At 32.9% G+C, this 26,726-nt stretch overlaps 1 protein-coding gene across 3 annotated transcripts in view; it reads right to left on the bottom strand.

Annotated features, from left to right (window-relative positions):
* Positions 1-26,726, bottom strand: part of EPHA3 (EPH receptor A3) — a 365,584-nt gene that overhangs the window by 36,833 nt on the left and 302,025 nt on the right. For all 3 annotated transcript variants that reach the window (XM_057545924.1, XM_057545923.1, XM_057545922.1), the window contains 4 exons: positions 22,568-22,693; positions 16,139-16,324; positions 8,639-8,700; positions 6,733-6,942 (listed from right to left, as the gene is read on the bottom strand). In XM_057545924.1, coding sequence (XP_057401907.1) covers positions 6,733-6,942; positions 8,639-8,700; positions 16,139-16,324; positions 22,568-22,693 — 584 coding nt within the window. The remainder of the gene's footprint in view (positions 1-6,732; positions 6,943-8,638; positions 8,701-16,138; positions 16,325-22,567; positions 22,694-26,726) is intronic.

The raw sequence follows: 26,726 nt of genomic DNA on the forward strand, positions 1-26,726 counted from the left end.
TAAAGGTTACAGGATGCATAATAATATTGTATAATAAAAAGTGTCAGTGTTTGGAATGTCCGTATAACTCAGTAGTGAGAAATCAAGAGAAATAACTAAAAGTGTGTATTGAAAAAAAATTCCAATTTCCTACCCAATATTCTTTTTTTTTTTTTTTTTCAAACATCTTTATTGAAGTATAATTGCCTTACAATAGTGTGTTAGCATCTGCTTTATAACAAAGTGAATCTGTTATACATATACAATATGTTCCCATTTCTCTTCCCTCTTGCATCTCCCTCCCTCCCACCCTCCCCATCCCACCCCTCTAGGTGGTCACAAAGCACCGAGCTGATCTCCCTGTGCTATGCGGCTGCTTCCCACTAGCTATCTATTTTACATTTGGTAGTGTATATATGTCCATGACACTCTCTTACCCTGTCACATCTCACCCCACCCCCTCCCCATATCCTCAAGTCCATTCTCTAGTAGGTCTGTGTCTTTATTCCCGTCTTGCCACTAGGTTCTTCATGGCCTTTTTTTTTTTTTTTTTTTTTTTTCCCTTAGATTCCATATATATGTGTTAGCATACTGTATTTGTTTTTCTCTTTCTGACTTACTTCACTCTGTATGACAGACTCTAACTCCATCCACCTCATTACAAATACCTCCATTTCATTTCTTTTTATGGCTGAGTAATATTCCATTGTATATATGTGCCACATCTTCTTTATCCATTCATCTGTCTATGGACATTTAGGTTGCTTCCATGTCCTGGCTATTGTAAATAGAGCTGCAATGAACATTTTGGTACATGACTCTTTTTGACCTATGGTTTTCTCAGGGTATATGCCCAGTAGTGGGATTGCTGGGTCGTATGGTAGTTCTATTTGTAGTTTTTTAAGGAACCTCCATACTGTTCTCCATAGTGGCTGTATCAATTTACATTCCCACCAACAGTGCAAGAGTGTTCCCTTTCCTCCACACCCTCTCCAGCATTTATTGTTTCTAGATTTTTTGATGATGGCCATTCTGACCGGTGTGAGATGATATCTCATTGTAGTTTTGATTTGCATTTCTCTAATGATTAATGATGTTGAGCATTCTTTCATGTGTCTGTAGGCCATCTGTATATCTTCTTTGGAGAAATGTCTATTTAGATCTTCTGCCCATTTTTGGATTGGGTTGTTCGTTTTTTTGTTATTGAGCTGCATGAGCTGCTTGTAAATCTTGGAGATTAATCCTTTGTCAGTTGCTTCATTTGCAAATATTTTCTCCCATTCTGAGGGTTGTCTTTTGGTCTTGTTTATGGTTTCCTTTGCTGTGCAAAAGCTTTTCAGTTTCATTAGGTCCCATTTGTTTATTTGTGTTCTTATTTCCATTTCTCTGGGAGCTGGGTCAAAAAGAATCTTGCTGTGATGTATGTCATAGTGTTCTGCCTATGTTTTCCTCTAAGAGTTTGATAGTGTCTGCCCTTACACTTAGGTCTTTAATCCATTTTGAGTTTATTTTTGTGCATGGTGTCAGGGAGTGTTCTAATTTCATACTTTTACATGTTCCTGTCCAATTTTCCCAGCACCACTTATTGAAGAGGCTGTCTTTTCTCCACTGTATATGCTTGCCTCCTTTATCAAAGATAAGGTGACCATATGTGTGTGGGTTTATCTCTGGGCTTTCTATCCTGTTCCATTGATCTATATTTCTGTTTTTGTGCCAATACCAAACTGTCTTGATTACTGAAGCTTTGTAATATAGTCTGAAGTCAGGGAGCCTGATTCCCCCAGCTCCATTTTTCGTTCTCAAGATTGCTTTGGCTATTCGGGGTCTTTTGTGTTTCCATACAAATTGTGAAATTTTTTGTTCTAGTTCTGTGAAAAATGCCAGTGGTAGTTTGATAGGGATTGCATTGAATCTGTAGATTGCTTTGGGTAGTAGAGACATTTTCACAATGTTGATTCTTCCAATCCAGGAACATGGTATATCTCTCCATCTATTTGTATCATCTTTAATTTCTTTCATCAGTGTCTTATAATTTTCTGCATACAGGTCTTTTGTCTCCTTAGGTAGGTTTATTCCTAGATATTTTATTCTTTTTGTTGCAATCTACCCAATATTCTTATGGAAAACACAAAAAAGTGTATATTATTATCTCAGCTGACTCTTTCCTTTCAGGCATACTATTGAGGATATAAGGAAGGAAAACTCAGAGTACACTTAAGACAGTATCAAAAGCAGCAGGAGAAAATGTCTGATACATTGTTTTAAGTTGTAAGGCTAAGGGTTTTCTCAACTCCTCAGATGTCCCCTCCAGTTTAAGAATCTTTAAATGCAGAATTAGTGGATATAATTTCTATCTCACTCTTCTACCCTGCCTGTCAACCACGGAGGTGTTTTAAAAATGAGAACAGCAGACACCCTACATTCATTCAGTGGCATTGAATCAAATGTCTCTCATGATTTCTTAGTGCAATTACCCTCTATCTAAAGGCAACAACTTTCAGAGGAGCAATCGGAAAAGTATAATGCGTTGAGGCACTGAATGCTAATTTCTGAAATGTGTTAAGTGTGATTAAAGTAACATGACTGGTAAAGCAGATTAACAAGAATGTGTCTATCCAAAAAGAATGCCTTGGCACACTATTTTAAATGGTGAACTTGTTTTTCTGAAATAACCATAATCATAGCATGCTAATTCGAATAAATAAGGTGGATGTCTAAGCTGAATAATCGTGTTTTTGGCTAGAAAAAATAACAGACTTTACAACAATGTACTACTTTCCTTATTTATTAACTATAAGCTTATTGAAACCACAGATTTTATCTTAGTCAAGTCTGCTTCCCAAAATACTATATGCCTAAACAATTTTGAGTGATAGTATCATTTACGATCTAGTTTTAAAGATAATTTCGAAAGAGGAATTCCCCAAACATTTTGGACAATAGCAGTGCTCCTGCAGTAAGTACACATTCCAAAAAAGACAGCTTAGTATGACAACACTCATTTCATTGTTTCAGTGTCTTTGTTTAGAAAACAAAATAGAAGTCCTATTACTTTATAACCATACCTCATATTTCAGGGTAAATTATAAAATTATTGTACCGAACAAGGCTTATTATGGGAAATGAAATCAAAGATGTCTAAATTATTCTAGAAATGCAGATGCAAATTATAGCTTCTCAGAAGGAAGTCAGGACTCCCATAGACATTTTGAGGAGTTCCAAGAAAATACAAGGATGAACACTGAAGAACTCTAATCAGCTATTTATTGGTAGTGAATGAGCCCGTTTGGTTAGTGCGGCTTTTAAGAATCTTCTGGGAATGAAGCATAAATACAAAGATCCTATTGCACTTTTATTTCACAAAGGCTAAAGAGGAATTTTGACACATCAACATCATTCTACTAAGGTTGAAATAATCTTGTGGACCCCTTGGTCCTGACAAAGTAACAATCAGTATAAATGAAGCTCTGAAAGTTAACCGTATATAGTCTCCAGAGAGCAGATGATGTAGATTCGAATGAATCTTTCAAGTTTCTACAAGAGAAATTGTTTCTTGGAGTATCCTAGTGCAAGAGTTCAGAAGTAACCTCCCCAAAATGTGCCACTTTGGCATATGAATTTTTTTGAGCCAAAGGCAATCAAGACCCTGCTCCTTCAAGAGAAGCTTCTGCCTCTCCCTTAACTACCTAGAAGAATTTAAATTGGCAAGGGAGGGTCCTTTCCCAGAATAAGAATTATTACCAGAGATAAATTTCATCTGAGTGGCCCATCTGTATGGCAGGGCAAACATCTAATTACCCAACATCTACTCTTCTTATCAACTTGTGAATTACTTTCCTCCCCTTTGAAGTCTCAGGCCCTCTTTCCCACTCCTTAGCTCAAGATGGCATAGATACTTCATTTTACCTTTCTGTCTTTGACCCTCTCATATATGTGAGATTCCATGCATACGAAATTAAATTTGCTTTTCTCCTGTTAATGTCTCATGTTGATTTGATTATTAGACCAGCTAAAAGAAGCTTTGAAGGGTAGAGAAAAATTCTTTCTCCCCAACACTAGAAATTAAGACTAGTATTGAGAACAAGGATGAGCTCATTTAAGGAAAAGAGAGATTAGAACCTGAATGAATTACCGAAAAATAGAATATCTCAAATAGAGGCCTTTTTCCCCAAATACTTTCTATGAGAACTGGAAATATTTCTTGAATAAGGTGATTTTTGTAACAGAGATAATGCTAGCAAGAATACTTTTCATGGAGTGTTAATAGCTCAAATAGTAGCAGAAGGTTATGAAGAATATCTTTAGAATGCAGAGTAACAGTGAGTAGAATAAAAAACCTTCTCTTCCAGACAACAAATATTATATATTATCATCTGTTGCATATGTTGTCCCCTAGAGTAATAATTTAGTCACAAAAATGCTTTGCTGCAGAATGTTGGCTGACTAATTTTTCTGGCGATCAGAGAAAGAGCACTAAAAAGCACTATCAAGATACCCAAGTTTTGTAATTTTATCAAGTTTTCAGAGCTGTGTAGGAATAGTCACTGTTCTAAACTTAATTCAACTAGCTGCAAGGTATACAATTTTCTTAAATTTCTCTTGCTCTTAATCTAATGAACTGTGTTCTTAAGAACAGCAACATTTTTATGCAGAACACAGTTTCTAAAAACACTTAGATTCATGAACAAAGGTAATCTGCTATAGAGTATACTTGAAAACGGGAAATGCAAACAAGGGTAAAAGCCATTAGGAGAGTTCCAACTTCTAAATCAACACGTCTAGGGATATATCTGACACACAGAGCTTCTTTCTGTGTTTCTATCACTGTGGCTTTACTTGTAGATGAAACTCAGTCTTGCATATTGAGCTCTTTCTCAGAGTGAGATATAGTTGCCATGTGACAACCTTTGTGGCTGTTAATAGAGTTATTGAGGTTGATGACTTCTGAAAAGAATGAGAATTTTTGTTTGCTTGTTTGTTTGTTTGTTTAATCAGGAATAAACTCTTATAATTAAACAAGAAGAAAGCAGCAGAAGCTGAATGTCTTTTTTAAAAACTGCTCATTCTCTTGGCTAGTGAGAGTATAACGATATGGCCTCATTTATATATTGTCACTAAAAATGAAAAGTGATAACAAACTATATGGAAAACAATTAGGCAATTCGTGTACCAAAATCTTCACATATTTGTCCATATTTTGACTCACCAATTTTCTAGAAATTTATCCTGAAGAGGTAATGATAGAAAGGCATGAATTATATATCAAGATGTACATCAAAGTATTGCTAATAATAGCAAAACATTAGAATTCTACCCAGTTAATAGTACATTGGCTAAATAAATTATGTACATGAATAAAATGGACTACTATATGTTATTTAATAATACTGTAAAAAGAATATTTCATCATCCAGAAAATTCTGTATTTTATATTTCATGTTAAAAAGGGCAGATTACAAAATGACACTGAATTTATATATAAAGAAAATACTGGATTTATTAAGTGGAAATCATTTTTTATATCAGTATACATATTATGATATTTTTTTTCACCATATGCAGAACTGAATATATTTTTTATATGAAAATGCATAGAAAAATATTATGGAAAGATAAAATTAAAATGTTAAAACTGGTTATTTTTGAGTAGTATCATTAGCCATGATTATCATATTTTTATTTTTAAAAATTTCTTCCATAAAAAAATTTCTCTAAAATAAAAATATGTCAAAGAAATTTGCCAAAAAACATAGGAAGAAATAATCAAATGCATTTTGAATCAAAGGAATGCAAATTAACAGATAAAATTCCTCACAATTAGTAAGTAAATATTAAAAATAACGATAATATCTAATTTTATTAGGAGTGTATTGAAATGTGCTTTTAAAGTAGGCACAGACTCTTTAACACAGAAAATCTACTTTTAGGAATATATTAGAGGCAAATCATCAGATTCAAACAATTATGAATGCAGATGTATCATTTACACATTTGTAAAATATCTTGAAAAAATAGATATAATAATAATTTGCCCACTAATTAGGATTTGGTTTAAAAAATGATACAACTAGAAAATAGAATATATTAAACAGCTAAAAGTAAAAACAAATATTATTTATTGACAGTGAAATATATTCAAGAGGTATATTGCCAAGAAGAGAAATGAAGTATACAATTTGCATTAAGAATAACCTAATTTTAATTATTTATTCATGCATATGTCTGTATATAGAGGTATGCAGAAAAAATTTGAAAGAACTGACTCAAAAAGTTACAAATGTTCTGTGGGTGGCATAATTACAGATGACTTTTCTCCTTTTTATTGTTTTGTTTTAAAATTTTTATAATGTAAATATGTGTTACTCATGTAAGCATTAATTTTAAAATGGTTTAAGATTATACCTAGTTGGATGGGGGTACTAAGAATTCATCCAATCTTTTCGTAACAGTGGTTCAATCATGATAAAAACATAGGTCAATAAGACTTTAGACATGTTAGAACCTTGCTGCCTTTTTTGGGAGAATCATTGAACCAACGTATGGAATTTCAGAATTAATATCATTACTCACCTTATGGACAGTGACCATCTATCTTCCCAGAATAAGTAACAATATTTTACTTTTAAAGGTAAGTTTCATATGGGGGAAGATATAATTGACAACGCATTTTGGGATGTGATTTCTATTTATTTGTCAGTCAACATAATACAAGTTGCTAAACAAAGATAAAAGAAAAAAAAATGAATTACTCACTCTTGTTGTGTAAGCAGCTTCTGGGTCATCTTCTAGAACACGTGAAAGTCCAAAATCAGAAACCTTACACACCAAATTACTGTTGATCAAGATGTTCCGAGCAGCAAGGTCTCGGTGAACGTAGCCCATGTCTGAGAGATACTTCATGCCAGATGCTATCCCTCGAAGCATCCCTACCAGCTGGATAACCGTAAACTGGGCATCGTGTTTCTGAGAAGTATTTCAAATGTACAATTAAGGTGTGTTTCTATTTCCTAAGATATATCTTGATTAAAATTTCATATACTGAATTGTAGAGTATATACATTCTAGTTTTAAGTACACCAGCCAGGACTAAATAGATGCAAGAGTAAAACAAAATAGTATAGTAGCTACATTACTTTGTAGCAAGAAGTAGCTTAATATTCTTTAACTTCAGGTTCAAAACTAGAACTTTGCTGGTCTTTTGATGAGACAAACTCCTTCTCAGAAACTTTAAGGTCACGAACAAAAAAATAAAATGGATCCTGTGGCTATTTTAGGTTTGTATTTATTGGTTTGATTGAATGTTTATTCTTTCTTCTTGTTTTCCTATATTTTATTAATTGCTTCAAATATGGTAGATTTTACATCTTTAATTATCATAATACATAATTAGTTCAAAATTAGTCAAAAATATTTACTGAATATTTGTTTTTCTACCCAGCCCTGAGTTATAGGTCATAAAACTGAAAGCAATAGGAGATAAATTCAAATAGTCCTGGATTTAGAAAAGTTTCTAATCTACTCAGATTAAAATAGAACTATACAGTTTATATGATAGATAGATAGATGATAGATGCATGCATACATACATAGATATATAAAAAATAAAATCTAATGTCTAGCAATATCTAAACAAACAATAATTTCAGAGGAAAATTTATTATAATTTTAAAAGAATATTTATTATAATATTTTGAATTACCTGACTTGCAAAATGTTTATTTTTGAAATATGTTTGTGAAAATAATTGTTACTGAAACCTTTATTCAGCTCATGAATATTAAAATAAATAATATAATTTCTTATTCATAGAAAAATTAGTATTTTCCTCCATGATTATGAATTATACTATATATCTTATCTATCTATCTATCTATCTATCTATCTATCTATCTATCTATCTATCTATCCCTGTCTATATAATGCTGAAAGCACCTTGAGGATAGGGTCTGTGTTTGTTTATTTTATCCCTTGTTTGTAGTGACTGGTGATTGACAGCGTCTTTTTTTTTTTTGACAGTGTCTTGTACTCTGTAAATCTACTGAACTTCTTTGAATGTAACATTTGTTGATATTAGTAAAACATAAATTTTCTAAATGTAAACAACTGAAATTTATATGTAAATATATGTTATATATGTATATATGTATGTATATATTATGATATATAAGTAATGATATCTCTGGATTGAGAATACTTAGGCATTATAGCACATGCTTAGTTTGTGAGTGGACAGTACTATGTGAGAGATAGAAGGTCTTCTATCTAACAGTAGATGGAGGTTGCTTTAAATAAAGAAATGAACATTTCTGTCTCATATCAATGTTATTTATGTCTTACTTTAGAATCTTTAAATTTTTGTTTTAACCAATGTGAATCTTGTCTGAATAAAAAGTCTGAAGAAAATTGCACAAATTTGTTTTAAAAATATAAATGATTGACATTTGGATGTTACAAGATAAAAATGTAATTTTACAGTCTTCCTTTTGCTATTTAGTCCCAAAAAATTCAGTTTTCTTAAAACTTTGATTATCTAATTGCTTAGCATAATATTAGAGGTTATCTCTATCATTTTCAGCAATTTATTCCACATTTATATATGTGTGCAGATAAATAAAGATAAGGTGGAGATATGTGAATGTGTATAAAATCTTCTACTTACACGTAAGAAACTGTCCAAGGAACCATTCTCCATGTATTCTGTGACAATCATAACTGGTTTACCTAGGTATAGGTAAATAATAAATGTATAATCATCAGTAGAGTTCAACAAATATCATGCAATGAACATATATAATACATTTTGATACACCTAATGCATTAAAAAATATGAATTTTTCTCTGTCCTCCAAATTTTGCCAAATTACAATTAAAAAGAAAACTAGCTTTCAATAGAAAATAAAACTAAAAAAAAAAACAATCGAGAAAGATTGGTTTTCAGAAAAGGGCCTATGACCTATATGATATCTAAACTGGCGTTTTGGTATGGTTTTCCTTAAACACAAAATATGCCCTTTTCTTCACTCTAATTGCATTTTAGCTGAACTACAAAATCAAATATTTCTGTCTTCAAGCCCACGATAGAGCCAGGAATTCCACAATCATTTACACTCTCTACAGATATATGCAGAGCTATATGCTAGGTGTTTTCTCTTGTGCTGGTTAGTCACAAGCAAGTAAATCAAAGTCCCTACCTTCATGGATCCTATATGTGAATTGGACAGAACAAGACTAATAATTATAATCTGTATTCAATTAACACATTAAAAATTATAAAATCCATGCTATGCTTAAAAGAAAAATAAAAATAAAATTGCTCTTGGTAGTAACTTGTAATAACCATTTTGGAAATATGGGCCTTAAACATCATTAAACATTTTAACAAGCATTTAAATGTATTTGTACAGTACTTAGTGTGTGCAAGGTGCTGGTTTAATTATTTTACATATACTAACATTAATTATCATCATTTCCACTTTTTACATGAAAAAAACTGAAATATATAGAGGGTAATTAACATCACACAGCTAATAAGTATAAAGCCAGAAGTTGCAACCTGAATATATTATGCTGTTACTTTTGGAAATGTACCCTGAGGGAAACATTTAAAATAGGAAAAAACATTAGACACAAAGACACAAAGGTGTTAAGTATACTGATAAATAGATCTACAAATAGAATAAATCTTCAACTATAGGTAATAACTGAGGCAATTGTTGGGTGTCAATTCTATGCATCATTCCAAATTGAAAGAATGACTCTGAAGACTATAGCACTTTCAGAAATTATTACAGTAAAATGTAACTCCAATTTCAAAGCCTACACATATTACCACAGCATAATTCACTTCCCTTATTGTTGCTATGATATTGTTTTAACTATAAATCTATCATTTTACAAAAAGAAAAAAAAAAACCTCCCTTCTCTTCCAAGTCTAGAAGACCTGCATTAAGTCTTGACTAAGCATGAAAAACCTTGAGCACATAATAGATTTTAAACAAACATCCATGTACACCTCACTGTAGAGCAAGCATGATTTTTTTCATGTGTTCCTTCTACATCATGGTTTGTGTGCCATTCTGATGCCAGAAAATAGCTTTCTTTCCTTGTTTTTCCTTTCATCAGTGAAAACTCTTAATTCATACTGGTTGTGAATTATGGCTTAGTACCGTGAAGATTATATTGATGCTTACTACGTTTAGTACGTGAATATATACTAAGCTGTATGTCTTATTTATTTAGGGGTGAGGAAATTATTTAAATTCTGTAAAATTTCTTAGATTTTCATATATGTAAAAATAAATTGACACAGCAATTTATTGTCAACTGAGACACTGATTTAGTTATATATTTTGGGTAATATATCAAACATTATACATGCCTTGGTGTAACACTGGTGTAAAGCTTTTTAAACTTAATGTTAATAAAATTTTCCACACGTTCAAAAAATAATCTGATAATGTCTGAAAAGTCATTTTAGTCAAAACCTTGAGCCTCCAGACTTGCTTTTTCAAAATTTTAATTAAGCTTTGATTTAACAATATTCAGGTAAAAAAGAGAAAATTCAACATTTCCTTGGAAACTTCTATTTCTCCTGAACTGGTAAATAAATACCTAGGAACTGACCCCAGAGAACTAATCTGAAATGAAATGAATGAATAATCAAATGAATGAAATCCTGCACATGCATGTTTTCCATACATCACTATAAGTGTCTATGTTTCTTCCTTAATATAATTCTTGGAAGAATAACATGCTCGCAAAACCCAACACAGCCCTTGAATGTAGTTACAGATATATTGTTTCCCACAGTCAACTCTCAATTACAGTGGCCAGTTACCTTGTTTGTATACTACCCAGACCTTTGCTTATCACTCTTTTCCTTCTGGCTCTCAGCCTTATGACCATTTCATTTATTGTTAGCATGTCTGGTAAAATGTTTGGCAAGGGAAATAAAAGTAGCTGAAAAATCAAACCAGTCAATTAAGCCAAAGCCCCATGACCATTCAGAAATCAGACCAGGCTGCATTTAGCTCTATAATTTAGGTATTTGTAAACCCATCAGTTAAGATGGGCAAGTCTGAAAATGTGCTTTGCATTAAGTTCAAAGATTCAGCAAACCCAAATGTACAGACAAAAAGTAAACAGAATCAAATATTCTACCTTGGAAAGCAGGATCTTCACTTACTTTTCCTTGTGATTTTGATTATGATAAACAGAGTTAAAGGAAAAGTGCAATAGTGGTGAGAACCAGTTCTAATATGTATTAAATGTAGTTGGAAATTATTTATAAAATACCAGCTCATCTGAACATGATGCAATGTATTTCTATCAAAGTTTGCACATTCTTTCATGTGTATTTTGATTTAGAAATGACATTATCAGCTTCTTCAAGAACCTATATCATTCACTGCCCTCAGAGATCCTTAAATACATCTGAGTATATATATTAAAATCAATGAAATTATTGTTGTTTGGCTGAAATGAAACTCCACCAAAAATCAGCATAACAAAATGTGCAGTGGAATTTTGCTTTTGTTCTTAAATTGATTTATGAGTATAGATAAAATCATGATCTTTCATAATTAAAGGGTTAAAGGAAGCACATCAGTCTCTTACAATCAGTTCATTTCCCCAATGGCTCAGAGATATTTACTAATCATTTTGTTTGCTGACAGAACAAATGTGATTCAAAATGTCTAAGAATTCCAAGTTCAGCACTATCTATTTCACAGCCTTCTTAATCACATATTCTATTAAAAAAAAAACCAGCAGGATAATGTGATAAATATATAGTTATATATAGAAATTTTTATTGCAATTATCAAATAAATGTTGGTCTTAGATTAAAATAGTTTCATTCAAACATAAAATATATGTATCAATGATTTAAATGTTATAAACTATTGAAATGTAATTCATTTCCAAAGGAAATGCTATTAATTCCTACTAACAGTAATTGTGTCTTACATAGTCTGTCTGTTTTTAAGACTTACACACACTCCAACACGAGTGGGATTTATAAAATCAAAATCTTTTACCTTAGCAGCCAGTACTCATTACTAGTATCATGTAATCAAATCAGGGTGGAAGCAAAAAAGTATAAACAGGAGAAGGAAAATTGAAATTGAAGAAAATAGACAAAATATGCTTGACTATTCTCAGGAAAGAAGATTTGAATCACTATTGATTAGAAACTAGAAAATGTTTTGGTTATAGACTTCCATGTACTATAACTAACTGACTGATAGAAATATTGTAATGAACTGAATTAGAGTATTTTTCTGCAGGTTTCCCATTAAAACATATAAACATACAGGACAATCTTTTCCAAATTCCATTTTAATCAGGATGTAATTCATGTTAAGAATGATCCTTATTACATCCACTGGTCTATGAGTTAACCAGGGCAGGGAGCAACTCTAGTTTGTCTGTAGTTCTAAATCCAGCTCCTAACAGAGTGACAGTTAGAATAGATCATACCATGTCTATTATTTCAGGCTAGCTAAGGATAGTCTCTCTCTTCAAAATCAGGCTAAGAAGTACTTTCTCCAACTCTTCCTTAACCAGCCATACTCTATTAATCTTAACACATTGAATACTTTACATTAAGCTGACTTTAAAATTTTAAAATGTATTTATGCTTAATTTGAAATGAAATTAATACTTTTAAGGAAAAGACAGGAACAATATTTCTACTCTCCCTTGTATTGTCTATTAAAAAATATGACATGGACTTGAAACAAGTGCTGAAGAAAAGCTTTAGAGAGAGGCAAACAAGAAATAGAAATAATTTGGCATTGTCACTAAAGAATGACAACTTATTCCAGTAATATTTCCTTATCATATGTGCTGACAATGCAAACAAATGATTAAGCTTTTGGTGTGCAGTGGACACTCACACCAATACAGAAGTGTTTTCACTGTTAGAAATCCTCTTAATGGTCTGCCCATGTCTTTCCTCAATAGTACAAGGTTACAGTTAAGTTGCATTATTATTATTTTTTAATTTGTAGAAAATAATCCATCCCTAAATAACAACAAAAAGCACATCAGTCTCATCCTATATAATTCCTTCTATTACACTAGGTGAAAAGTGACCAATGGAAAGTCTTCTTGGATGGAGTCTGAACATCTTTTGACTAATGGTGTGATGGCAGAAATATCAAACGTTTGCTAAAAACAAGTTCCATCTTTTTGAACTTCAACTAAAATTGATAACACATGTTAGTACCAGGTTCTGAGCAGGACTGTGCCCCCAGCTTTCTGCTACTTTGAAGATCAGAGACTCTCTCACCTTCTCTTGTTTAAGATCATCAAGCTCAAAACCACACTATTAAAATTGTTTATGGCTTAATTCAAATAAATGAAAATATAATTATTGAATAAAGGGCTTTCTCTAACTTGAAAATGATACATTATAATAGACTTAGTGTTTCAAAGCACATAATTAATAGCAATATTAAAAAATTATCTTTGAGCCAAAAAGGAATTGTTTTCAAGAATTTTCTTCTGCACTCCCAGATTAACTGGTAAAATCTTCTCAAACTCAACCAGAAGTGGTAACTTAGATTGCATACTTCTGTTCCACCTAAGAACATATTCTTATGGAATCTTATTTGATCTTACAAGGACCTGGAAGTAGTAAAGTAGAACTGCTAATTCCATGTTACAAGTGAAGAGAGTCAGTATCTGGGAGTGGTTTGATTTGTCAGATGTCTCACAAACCAGTAGAGCTGAATCAGAATTTGAACTCTGACCTTCTGATTCTTAATCCAGATACCAATATGCTTTCTTTTCTTCTTTAAATACAATTTGTTCATTAAATTATAAGCCCTGTATCTCTAGGTGTGCGTGTGTGTGTTTCTGAACTTTGCAGGTAGATTGTTTTAGCAGTCATATACTCTCAGGAAACAAAGAAAATGATAGGAGTGGATTAAATAATTTATTTGGTGACAAAATTGCCTTGTTTATATATTAAATACAACTTATTAACTTTATTCTAAGGCATTTCTATTTCCTCTCAGTTGTAACAGGGTGCCAGACTTAGAGCTTTTAAATATGCCGCTAAAAGAGTTCAAAATCTAATTCTAGGTCTGCTACTCTATTATGCTTGCACTATGTGAGATGACTGGGATTTATATAGTCAGATTTGGCAGTCTCTTGCATGCTTATTTGACCAAGGAGATATATGAAATTTAGAACTTTCACTCTAAGAATAAGGCAGCTGTAATTCATATTAGAATGTTACAGACTCGTACTTGAATAAGACATTTAATGTATAATACCTGTGATTTTTAAAGGTCCTTTTTTTTCTTAATGCATTTTTTCCTGCATTTTGGTCTCAGGGGTTGTTTTATGGATTTCTTTGCCAGGTGACCATAATTCATATTTGATTATTCCATTTATATCTAAAGAAGATCTTCTTTATATATATCTATATCTTTATTATATATATCTTTATATCTAAAGAAGATCTTCCACAATAATTATGGTTTAATTTTGCTTATCATTCAGTAAATGAACTTATAGGAAACAGCTTGCAAAACCAAACAGTATAATAATAACTCATAACACTGGGAACAAAAAAAATTGAGAATTTTGAAAATTGAGAGTTAAAAGAAGAATGGATACATAAGTACAAGTGAGTTTCCTCTCCGAATGGGCTCAAGATCTGAAGGACAACCACTTGGTGAGAATGATATGGAGGAAAATAAAAGGTTAAATAACTATTAAAAACCCAGTGAGACATGATTCTATAGTTCTAAGGATATTAAGTAGGATACTCTATAGATATGGTCTTGCCCTGAAGGAACAAATATTTCATACTTTTTCCCAATCCTTAGTATTTTTATTATTAAAATTTTTATTATTAAATATTAATAGTATTTTTATTATTCATTTTTTAAAATTAAAAAGACATTTTTCATCAGAAATTATTTTAGTGTTACAACTAACGTAGCCTCATTTTTAGGAGTACAGAGGGAAAAATATGCTTCTAACAAGACTTAATATGGGCTTATAGTTTATGGTTAAGTTCTACATTGTTAAATTCTTAACCACACTTATTACATTAAAAAACTCTAAAGGAAATCAAAGTATATTTCAATTATACCATGTTCTTGTGAGTAAGGAATTGCCTTTTTACTCATACAAAAATGATAATAGGTATTAGTGCCATTTGGAAAGTGCTCCACGTAATGTTAAAGAAAAATATCATTGTGAAAAATATAATATGCCATGTCTGTTGGTAACCACAGAATATGTAAATATGGTGCCAATGAATTATCCCCTAAAGGATGCCAAATTCCCTGCCATATGCTGTCTTTCACTCTAAGAAGTCTGCTACTGCCAATTTAGCTTATTCTTCATCTTGTGCCCCAAAATCTTGAGAAAAACAACATCCCAGAGCATTCTCAAGAGGTTTTCATTGGAACTGGAGCCAAAAATCACATATCTGTCTCATGGGATCCCTTTTGAGCCTGGATGGAGAAATCATCATGGAAATAAGTTCAGATCTCTGTCGCAGGCTGTAAGCCAGAGCTTCCCCAGAGTAGTCAAGAATCCATCTGGGACTCTAGATGAGAATTATTTGAAATCCACAGAGAATGGAGAAAAGGGTTTGGGTCTAATATGATTCCAATCTTTACAGCTCAGAAGCATTCCCAAAACTCTCATAATTTCCCTAAAGCCAGGGGGGGAAATATTTGGAAGCTTAAATGAAACTAGTGAACAATAAAAGAAAAGGCAGCTAGCTGGGAGTTCCCAGCAATTTCTGTCAAAATTGAGTCATTGTTTTTTCCTTGCTACTCTACATAACAGAAAGTTCTACACAATTCACTTAACTGTAGTTTAATCAGCATGTATTACTATAGTCCAATATTTAGCTCCTAAATTTGTAAAGCTTTTTAAGGTCTAGAATAGCACTGTCAAAATAATACTAGTTAAATGTCTTTGGTCTCTTGTCAAAGAAATACATGTTAATCCTTAAACACTGAGGTTTTGTTTTTGTTTTTGATTTTTTTTTGTTTTATTTTGCTTTGTTTTTGATTAGGACTAACAGGTACTCATGAAAAAAAGACCAAAATTCTTAAATTATTGACTTTGGGTTTAAACAACCTCTGCTCAACATACACAAAATCAGTCTTATGACTTCACTTACTTTTAGTAACAACTCCCTCCAGTCGAATGATATTGGGATGGTCAAACTGTCCCATAATGCTTGCTTCTCCTAAGAAGTCTCTCCTCTGCTTTTCTGTGTAGCCCACTTTCAGGGTCTTGATGGCCACTGAAATCTCTTTTTTTGAAGGAAGTTTTAAGCGACCACTGCACACCTCTCCAAATTCACCTGTTAGAATGCAGAAGAACAAAACAAGAAAAGGTAAGAAATTATATTATAAAAAATCATCAGTAGGGAGCAACTGTTTTCTCTCAATAATTCCAATTCAATAATTGACCTGCAAGATGTACACTTGTAGGCCTCCAGATTATTTTGGAAGATGGTAATAAGAAACCCCAGGACATCCACACCCTGGTGGAAAATGGACCTTGTGATAAGCCTCATGTATTTTGAAGTACTACACTATGAATAATGACATATGAAAGAATAAGAGGGAAGTCAAAAGTTATATCTATTAGATTTTTTCATTCCTTGTTCTCATAGCTGCCATTTCCTCAGGATAATCAACTAGCACCAGCACCAGTATAATGGGTTAAACACTGGATTAAATTTCAGATGTTTATCAGTATTCTGTTTTTACCAGGGCCAATTTAGCTATAAATTCCAGCTCTCTGAAAATGGGAATAAAATAATAAGCTATCAAGTCATTTTATGGAGTAGGGTGTGTTGTATTATTCACATACTAGTTGTAAAGTTCTCTGGGGCTCTGGCAAGAGAAAAATAATCTAACAGTATCGAATCGTATCTAAAGAATTACTGTAGAAATATTTTCTTAGATCCAATGTTTTCAATAAAAAAGTTGTCTTAAATGCACAATCAGAATTTGTTGAATATGGAGTGTTGCTGACTTTTACGTAGTCTAATTTAATTGATATAAAATTGCCTAGAACTAGTTTGGTCACTATCTTCACATACATTGTTATTGAGACGATTCACCCATAACGCTTTCATTTGATTTTGAGCTCCTTGAGAGCAGAGACCCTTAACATTCATTTCTCTGTCTCCACTGCTGCCACAGTGATTGCCATAAAGTAGTGCCACGTACTGATTGTTCCTCATTCAAGGAAGAAATCCTAATATTGTATGGATTATTAGATGGATTTTGTACAACATTTTAAAAAATAGTTTTTAACAGCAAATGAAAGGTTTTTCTGAAAAGAAAAATTACATGATCAATTTTTAGGCTGTGGAATGGAAAAACATTTTTGATCCAACCTTTTCACAGTGAGTTTTTGTACAGGGCCCATGCTCCATGGGTCAGCCAGAAAGAAGGTGTCAAGTAGTGAGATACTTCTCTATTTTTCATCCAAGTAAGTCCTTCAACCCACAAAAGCAGCAGGTTGTCCTAATGATTTATCAACTGCATCCCTACAAATGACTTGCTTCTCTCCAGGAAGTTCTAAACTCCCTTAGACTTGACTCTCCCTTCCTCAGGAATCCAGTCTTGCCACTGTTTTCAAAACAATGACTTGTACTATAACTTGTCAAAGTCACTTAATGTCCAAAAGCAGGTATTCACACATTTATTTAATAAATATTCATCAATTGGCAACAGTATTACAGATACTATGAAAAACACGGAGGTATAATGGTAATAAAGGCAGATCTAATTTCTTCCCCTCAAGGAAGTAGAGAGTAGAGTAATATCTGCAGCTAGAGTGTTTTTTAGGATTATGGGGAGAATTAGGGGCAGAACTTGAGAACATTCAATGATCTTTTTTAAATCAAAGGAAGAATATGCCATTATAGATGTGTGAGCATTAGGAGAAGTTACGATGCAAAGTAAATCATTGCTAAAATTTGTAAACAAAACTGAGAGTTTCTTTCTTTACGCAGGGCTATCGGAACATTGCCCAAAACCCCAGTTCACTTTGTGTAAACATTAAGTTTGGGCAAACCATAAGGAGGCATCCATCATGAATTTTCATATTCTAAAAAACAGTTCTGCCATTATCATGGATCAATAGGGTGTAATGGATTGTGTTTTAAATTTGGAAGTCATGACCATTTATTCTAAGTGACAAGTCACTTGTTAGTTTACAGGACAGACAGTACAGAACTGTGAGATAAGAGCATGGATTCTGAAGCCGGATTCTCTAGGGTCTAATTCAGCCTCTGTCACTTATTATCTGTGTGATTTTGAGTGACTGTCTTAACCACTCTGTGCCTTTGTCTCCTTATCTATAACATAGGGACAACAATTTTGTCTACTTCATAAAATTTTTGTGCAGTTAAAGGAATTAATGTACATAGAATGCACTTAGAAGAGAGCCAGACACATAGTAAGTGCCATCTAAGTGTTAGTCATTCTTTCTTCTCTGAGTTCAAAGCTACTTTAAGAAGGATAAATATCTATCTACCTCTTAAGAGTTAGATCAAGGTGAAGAGTAAATACTAAAGTTCTTTTTAAAATGTCAAATTCTGTGTTAATGTAAAAAGAGATGGTTGTGATGATGACGGTGATAACAAGCTTAATGTCGTATTGGACAAGTATTTGTAAAGCAAAGAATGTTGTGAAAGTACCTCACTAAGGAGATCAAGGGGAAGAGTTTGAATTTCAAGTGGCCCAATTAGTGTTTCTTCCTTTGTTCTCAGTGGGAGAGCTGGACATATGGACATGTTATCTACCTTCGAAATTCAGAAAATGGTGCTTCAGTAATGCTAGTATTTTTAAAAAATCATAAAATTTAGAAATGTGATTATTTTATCTGATAAATACTAGAAATTGTCACAAATACATTATACTAGACATAGAAATGTTACATATTAATTCAATTCTCTTTATAATTACTGTTCTTAAAAGAACAGTGTTGGAAAAATTAACAAAGACTGGACAAACGCAATGCCTGATTTTTCCATCTAGCCAATTTTACATGGTTCAATTAACTTTGCACCTGTAAGAAACAAAATTTAGATCCTGTCATTTCTAAATAAAAGCACAGCTACAAGAAGTTCATTTGAGAAGATACTACTTGATCTTTTAAATAATTAAGTGCATCAGTGTTTATTTGCCCTTTGAAATAAAATATGCTTTATGAGAATGGGTACACTGTATTTTGATTTAAGGTACATAATGCACAATTACTCAAAATAAAATTTCTTATGCTAATTTCATTTAAAACAAGAAATAATGCACTTGTGTTTAAGTGGAATGACCCTCTGCACTAGTCAAAGCCCATTCTCCTTCCAACTATTTTAATAAGAGAAGAATAATAAAAAGACACACTGAACAATGCTGTTGTGTCAGCTAAGCACTATACATGAATTATCTCGATTAATCTTCAAAAAAATCTTAGAAGGCACTATTGTGATCACTAGTGTCTAGCATAAACTTTGAAGTTGAAAAGTACAAGCTTCAGATTTTGGCTTCCTAATTAATATCTATGTGACCATGGGCCATTCAAATTTTCAGCTTTTGTTTCCTCATCTGGTGAAATGGAGATAATAATACCTATTTAAAAGTCTAATAAAATTAAAATCATGTGACTGTCTAGCACAGAATAGGAATTAAATATTTTCTACCTTCAGGAAACCTTGAAATAATGGAATTTGGGTCATTATGAATTCCTCACTAACAAAATTATACTACCTTGAGAAAGTTAATTCATGCCTCAATTTTAATTTTGTAATTTGCAATACAGGTATAATTCTTCTGGTTATTCCATGTATAAATGAGAGCTTCTGTTATACCTATTTCTTTGTATAAAATTTTTGACAGAAAACTAAAGAGTTAGTCCACATATAGTCTTCCTGTGTATTTAATTGACTGTGAAAGTTCTGTCATTGAATAAAAGATTCAGCCTTTTAACAATAGAAGATAGGTGCTAATCAATTTAGCATGATTACTAATTTTTTGTGGACAACATTATTTTTTTTAATTTTAAAAGGTATAGGAAGTGGGTAAGAGTATAAAAGAAGGCTGGTCATGAGTGGACTGTTATTGAAGTTGCTGTAGAAATGGTTACATGCAGGTTCATTATACTATTTTATAATTTCATCTATTTTTGTAGACGTTGAAAATTTTACAGAACAAAATGTTAGAAAATGATAGCCTTCAAAATCTTGATTTCATATTCTATCTTGGTAGTCACAAACCATTTAAAGGCTAATCAAGACAGACTAGAGGGCTTCCCTGGTGGCGCAGTGGTTGAGAATCTGCCTGCTAATGCAGGGGACACGGGTTCGAGCCCTGGTCTGGGAGGATCCCACATGCCGCGGAGCAGCTGGGCCCGTGAGCCACAACTACTGAGCCTGCGCGTCTGGAGCCTGTGCTCCGCAACAAGAGAGGCCGCGATAGTGAGAGGCCCGCGCACCGCGATGAAGAGTGGCCCCCGCTTGCCACAACTAGAGAAAGCCCTCGCACAGAAACGAAGACCCAATACAACCAAAAATGAATGAATTAATTAATTTAAAAAAAAGAAAAAAAAAAAAGACAGACTAGAATTGGGAGTATATTTTATAAAGAAATCTTCCAGGTGAAGCATAACCAACCTTGAAGATATATATATTTGCAAACAAAATAGGCACAGTTTTATAGCCCTTAAGGTGGCAAATGAGACTATTGGCTGCAAAACTCTGAAAATGGGCGTATGTCTAATTTTTTACAAATATGTTTGAAGAAAGAAAGGAAAAAGAGGAGCTGTTTTAATCTTTAATGAGAGTCAAGGATTATTAAGTGATTCAGTAGAAATAGCCTTTCCCTTTATCTCATTGATCATATACCATTTTTAATGAGTATGCTTTGTCTCACACTACTATGTTCTAGATACCTGGCTTTGTCAATAACATCTGTATATATAAGCTTTTATTAATGCAGAAGGCCCCAAATTTCAAGGTCGCAGTATGTCTGACCTTCTGGGCATTGGTTGACCTTCTCTCATCACATTCTCCAGTTGAGTGTGCAAAGTCTTTTGCTGCATATGCTACTGCAACTTCCATGCTGGAGAACAGTGCACTCTTGTGGGGCAGCATTAAAACCAGCATGACAAAACCCCTCTGCACCATGGAGCAGTTGACAAAGCAGAACTATACAAATGAAAGAGTAATCAGTATATATCTGGATTAATTTAGGCTGAATTAACATAGATGTACAGTGAATGTATATATTCTTAAGTCTTAGATTGTGAAAAAGGAAGTACTTATTCTAGTTTCCTTTTATGAATTGTTAGTTTCATATTTTCATATTACCTGCACATGTGAATTTTAGGAGAACATAATATTAAGAAAATTAGAAGAGAAGATTTATGAAACTATCATTTTATTTAGATAATATATGAATTACTCAGATTATCCTGCTTGAATAGTAAATACTACTTGAGTTATAAATAATTCTTTAGTGCATAGAAAAAGAAACAGAAAATTATATGCACATTTGTGTAAAAAAGCATCAGTCATATATAGAGTACTTGTAGAAAATGTGATCTGATACGGTATGCATAATTCAAAAAGTTCATTTTTCAGTCTTTCACTCTATTTCCCACATACACATAACTAGTTTGTGTTTGTTTTTAGAGCAATATTGAAGAATGAGATGACTGTGTACAATTATTGTACAATATTGTTTATTTTTACTTCTGAGTAGTAGTTTTATTCAGATGCACACTGCATATTCTGTGAATGCCATATGTTTATGTGTAATTGTATAAAATACTGTTATTTTATAAATATCTATAATTTTTTGGAAATACTCACTACTATTAATAATATCTATAATTTTTTGGAAATACGCAACTGCGACACTTATTAACACTCCTAGGTGTTTGTTAATGAATTTGTGATTGAGCAAATTAATAATTAGAACAAAAGTATGTCTATATGAAAACAAGCTTTAACACAAATACTTTAAAACTATATACCATTACAAGCAAGTATTAAAATGGAGCACTTCACATTATTTAAACTATCCTCTCAATATAGTTGTGATGGAATTTGTATAAAATATGTCATTTTTTATTTTATTTTGCGTTGCTTTTGTTTTTTAATTCCAAAGAAGATTCTAGAATTACTTTTTTTCTACAAATCAAAATTTTCACTTAGTGGGCTCATTTAAAGTAAGACACACTTTTATCCCGTTATCCCCATTTAGCCAGACAGACTTTGTGACACATGATCAGCGCAGCCATGGAGAGATTGAGCTGCGGCGGCTGCCTCCTCTGAAATTCAATGAGTAGAAAGCTGGCCGTGGTCTCTGAGTCTGTAGGTCTGGCACCTTTGAAATCATTACATTCCATTAAATACTCCTTCATTTATTTACTGCCTGCCTTTCATCATGAAATCAGAAAATGTCCCTTTTCATAGCAATATACTTTGGCCTGAGAACCTGAGCAGTCAATTTCAGGCAGCATTCTTATGCATAGCTGTAGATTTGTAATTAACATACTAGGTTGACAGTGGGATTACTGCAGTGGTTACCTGCTCCAACAACTTTGTCAATGGATATGTTGGTGGCATCCAATTCCTTAGCAAACTCATGAACTGCTTGGGTAGGGTCTTCGTAAGTGTGCGGGTCAACGTAAGTCCTGAGACCTGGAAGTTTTACTGTTTAAGGAAAGGAAGAAAGGCATTTAGTAAGAAAGGCATTTATAAAACCTTTAGTGTGAGAATTTATGATAACATTATTGGTTTAAAAAAAAATCCCCATGACATTAATCCATAATGAAACAGAAAGAGGTACCACAAGGAACTTTCTCTGTAAAAACACTAGAAGGAAAATGGACATTCAAGGAGGGGGTTCTTGAGGAGAGAAAAATGGTTCAGAATTGAGTAGGCCTAGTAATTACTACCAGTAGCAGCAGTGAGTGAATGCCATCACACTATCACACATTTGTGACTCTGTAAACAGTGCAGTAACCAAATATCTATTACAGTGCCACATGTGACAATAAAGGAAAGCTTGTGACACACTTTCATAAGGCGGAATAGCTGATGTAATTAGAGGATATAAAACGGCATGTCTTTCATCTGACACTATTCTGCTTTTATTAACAGTCACAATCAAAATTCCCCACTGCATTTATAGATTTACGTTAAGCTGTGAGTTTATGTATACATAATATGGGTATTATATGTATATATTAGTCTAGTTTCAATTAACTGAAATCTTATTATGTAGCTTTTCAACATAGTTAAAAGCAATATAAGTGTTCTCTACAAGTCTAATAATTGTGGTAAGGAGCTAAATTCCAAACATAAATCATATTTATAGCTTATTAAATTTAAACTTTCTTCATAGTATATTTATTTATTGAATTTTTCTGAAGGTGAAACATTTTCATGATGTTCTGCAATTAAAATAGCACAGACAAAAGATACAGGAGAATCATTTTGGATTTGATATAATATTAATAAAATTCCTATCATTTGTAAATATAATTCATATTTGAAACAATTTGGAATGTTCAAGAAACTAACTTTCTCTGAAAGAAAACTAAATTTTTAAAAAGGAAACCTAAAATCTATTAAAGTACATAAACATGCTCTAACATTAAAGGACACTGTAATTTAACTGCCACAGTATATATACTAATAATATTGATTTTGATTTTAATTTTCATAACGGTGAATAATATCAGTAAAATTATTTTAGCAAGGGACATGGATTCTTTCTTTTTTTTCTGTCACTTTTTCCCAGCTTTATTGAAATATAATTGACATAACATTGTGTAGGTTTAAAGTGTACAATGTGATCGTTTGATACACATATATATTGTGCAATATTTACCACAATAATATGAAAACATTCCTCATCTCATAATTACCTTTGTTGTTGTTGTTGTTAGCATGAGAATGTTAAAACTCTACTCTCATAGCAACTTCCTAGTGTACAATACAATAATGTTAACTAGAGTCATCATGCAGCACCTTAGATCCCCAGAATTTGTTCATCTTCTAACTGAAAACTTGTACTGTTTGACCAGCATCTCCCCATATTCCCCATCCCTCAGCCCCTGGCAACCACCATACTACTTTCTGTTTCTATGAGTTTGATATTTTTAGATTCCACATGTGAGTTCATAAAGCATTTGTCTTTCTCTCTCTGGCTTATTTCATTTAGCAAAATGCCTTCAAGGTCCATCCATGTTGTCACAAATGGCAGGATTTCTTTCTTTTATATGGATAAATAATATTCCATTCTATAAATATACCTCATTTTCTTTATCCATTCATCTGTCAATGGACACTTAGGTTATTTCCATGTCTTGACTGTTGTGAAGAATGCTATAGTAAACATGGAGGTGCAGATATACCTTTGAGACAGTGATTTCATTTCCTTTCAATGTATACCCATCAGTAGGATTGCTGAATCATATTGTAGTTGTATTTTTAATTTTTTGAGAACCCTCTATACTTTTCCAATATTGGTGATATCAATTTACATTCCCACCAACAGTGCACCAGATTTCCTTTTCTACACATCCTTGTCAGCATTTGTTACCTTTTGTCTTTTTGAGAATAGTCATGCTAACAGATGTGAGACAGTATCTCATTGTGATTTTGATTTGCATATCCCTGATGGTTAGTGATATGGAGCTCCTTTTTATGTACTTGTTAGCCATTTGTATGTGTTCTTTGGAAAAAATGTCTATTCATGTCTTTTGCCCATTTTCTAATTGGATTGCTTGGGTTTTTGCTGTTGAGCTCCTTATGTATTTTGGGTATTAACCCCTTATCAGTATATGGTTTGCAAATATTTTTACCATTCCATAGATTCCCTTTTCTTTTCCTTAATTGTTTCTTCTGCTGTGCAGAAGATTTTTAGTTTAATGTAGTAATGCTTGTTGATTTTTGCATTTGTTGCTGGTGTTTTGGGGTTCATATCCAAAAATATCATTGCTAAGACCTATGTCAACGAGCTTTTTCTCTATTTTTGTTCTAAAAGTTTTATAAGTTCAGGTCTTATGTTGAAGTCCTTAATTCATTTTGAGTTACATTTTGTGAGTGATGTAAGATGATGGTGTAGTTTCATTCTTTTGCAAATGAATATCCAGTTCTCCCAACATCATTTAGTGAGAAACTATCATTTCCTTATTGAGTATTCCTGGCTCCCTAGTTGGCCATATGCAAGAGTTTATTTCTGGGCTCTCAATCCTGCTCCATTGGTCTATGTGTCTGCTTTATGCCAGTACCATACTGTGTTTATTACTATAACTTTGTGATAATAATGTGAAATCTGGAAGTGTGATGCCTCCAGCTTTCTAAGATTGCTTTGGCTATTTGAGGTCTTTATAATTCCATATGAAATTTGGGATAGTTCCTTCTATTTCTCTGAAAAATGCCATTGGAATTTTGATAGAGATTGCACTGGATCTATAGATGGTTTAGGTACTGGGGTCATTTTGACAATATTAACTCTTTAGATCCATGAGCATGGGCTATCTTGCGGTTTATTTATGTCATCTTCAATTTCTTTTTTTTTTTTTAACATCTTTATTGGAGTAAAATTGCTTTACAAGGGTGTGTTAGTTTTTGCTTTATAACAAAGTGAATCAGCTATACATATATCACCATATCTCCTCCCTCTTGTGTCTCTCTCCCACCCTCCCTATCCCACCACTCTAGGTGGTCACAAAGCACCAAGCTGATCTCCCTGTGCTATGCAGCTGCTTTCCACTAGCTATCTATTTTACGTTTGGTAGTGTATATATGTCCATGCCACTCTCTCACTTTGTCCCAGCTTACCCTTCCCCCTCCCCATATCCTCAAGTCCATTCTCTAATAGGTCTGTGTCTTTATTCCCGTCTTGCCTCTAGGTTCTTCATGACCTTTTTTCTTTTTTCTTAGATTCCATATATACGTGTTAGCATACGGTATTTGTTTTTCTCTTTCTGACTTACTTCACTTTGTATGACAGACTCTAGGTCCATCCATATCACTACAAATAACTCAATTTCGTTTCTTTTTATGGCTGAGTAATATCCCATCGTATATATGTGCCACATCTTCTTTATCCATTCATCTGTTGATGGACACTTAGGTTGCTTCCATGTCCTGGCTATTGTAAATAGAGCTGCAATGAACACTGTGGTACATGACTCTTTTTGAATTATGGTTTTCTCAGGGTATATGCCCAATAGTGGGATTGCTGGGTCATATGGTAGTTCTATTTTTAGTTTTTGAAGGAACCTTCATACTGTTCTCCATAGTGGCTGTATCAATTTACATTCCCACCAACAGTGCAAGAGGGTTCCCTTTTCTCCACACACTCTCCAGCATTTATTGTTTGTAGATTTTTTGATGATGGCCATTCTGAGTGGTGTGAGGTGATACCTCATTGTAGTTTTGATTTGCATTTCTCTAATGATTAGCGATGTTGAGCATCCATTCATGTGTTTGTTGGCAATCTGTATATCTTCTTTGGAGAAATGTCTATTTAGGTCTTCTGCCCATTTTTGGATTGGGTTGTTTGTTTTTTTTGATATTGAGATGCATGAGCTGTTTGTATATTTTGGAGAGTAATCCTTTGTCAGTTGCTTCATTGGCAAATATTTTCTCCCATTCTGAGGGTTGTCTTTTCATCTTGTTTATGGTTTCCTTTGCTGTACAAAAGATTTTAAGTTTCATTAGGCCCCAT

Source organism: Balaenoptera acutorostrata, chromosome 4 (assembly GCF_949987535.1).
Source record: "Balaenoptera acutorostrata chromosome 4, mBalAcu1.1, whole genome shotgun sequence".
NCBI classification, from domain to species: domain Eukaryota; kingdom Metazoa; phylum Chordata; class Mammalia; order Artiodactyla; family Balaenopteridae; genus Balaenoptera; species Balaenoptera acutorostrata.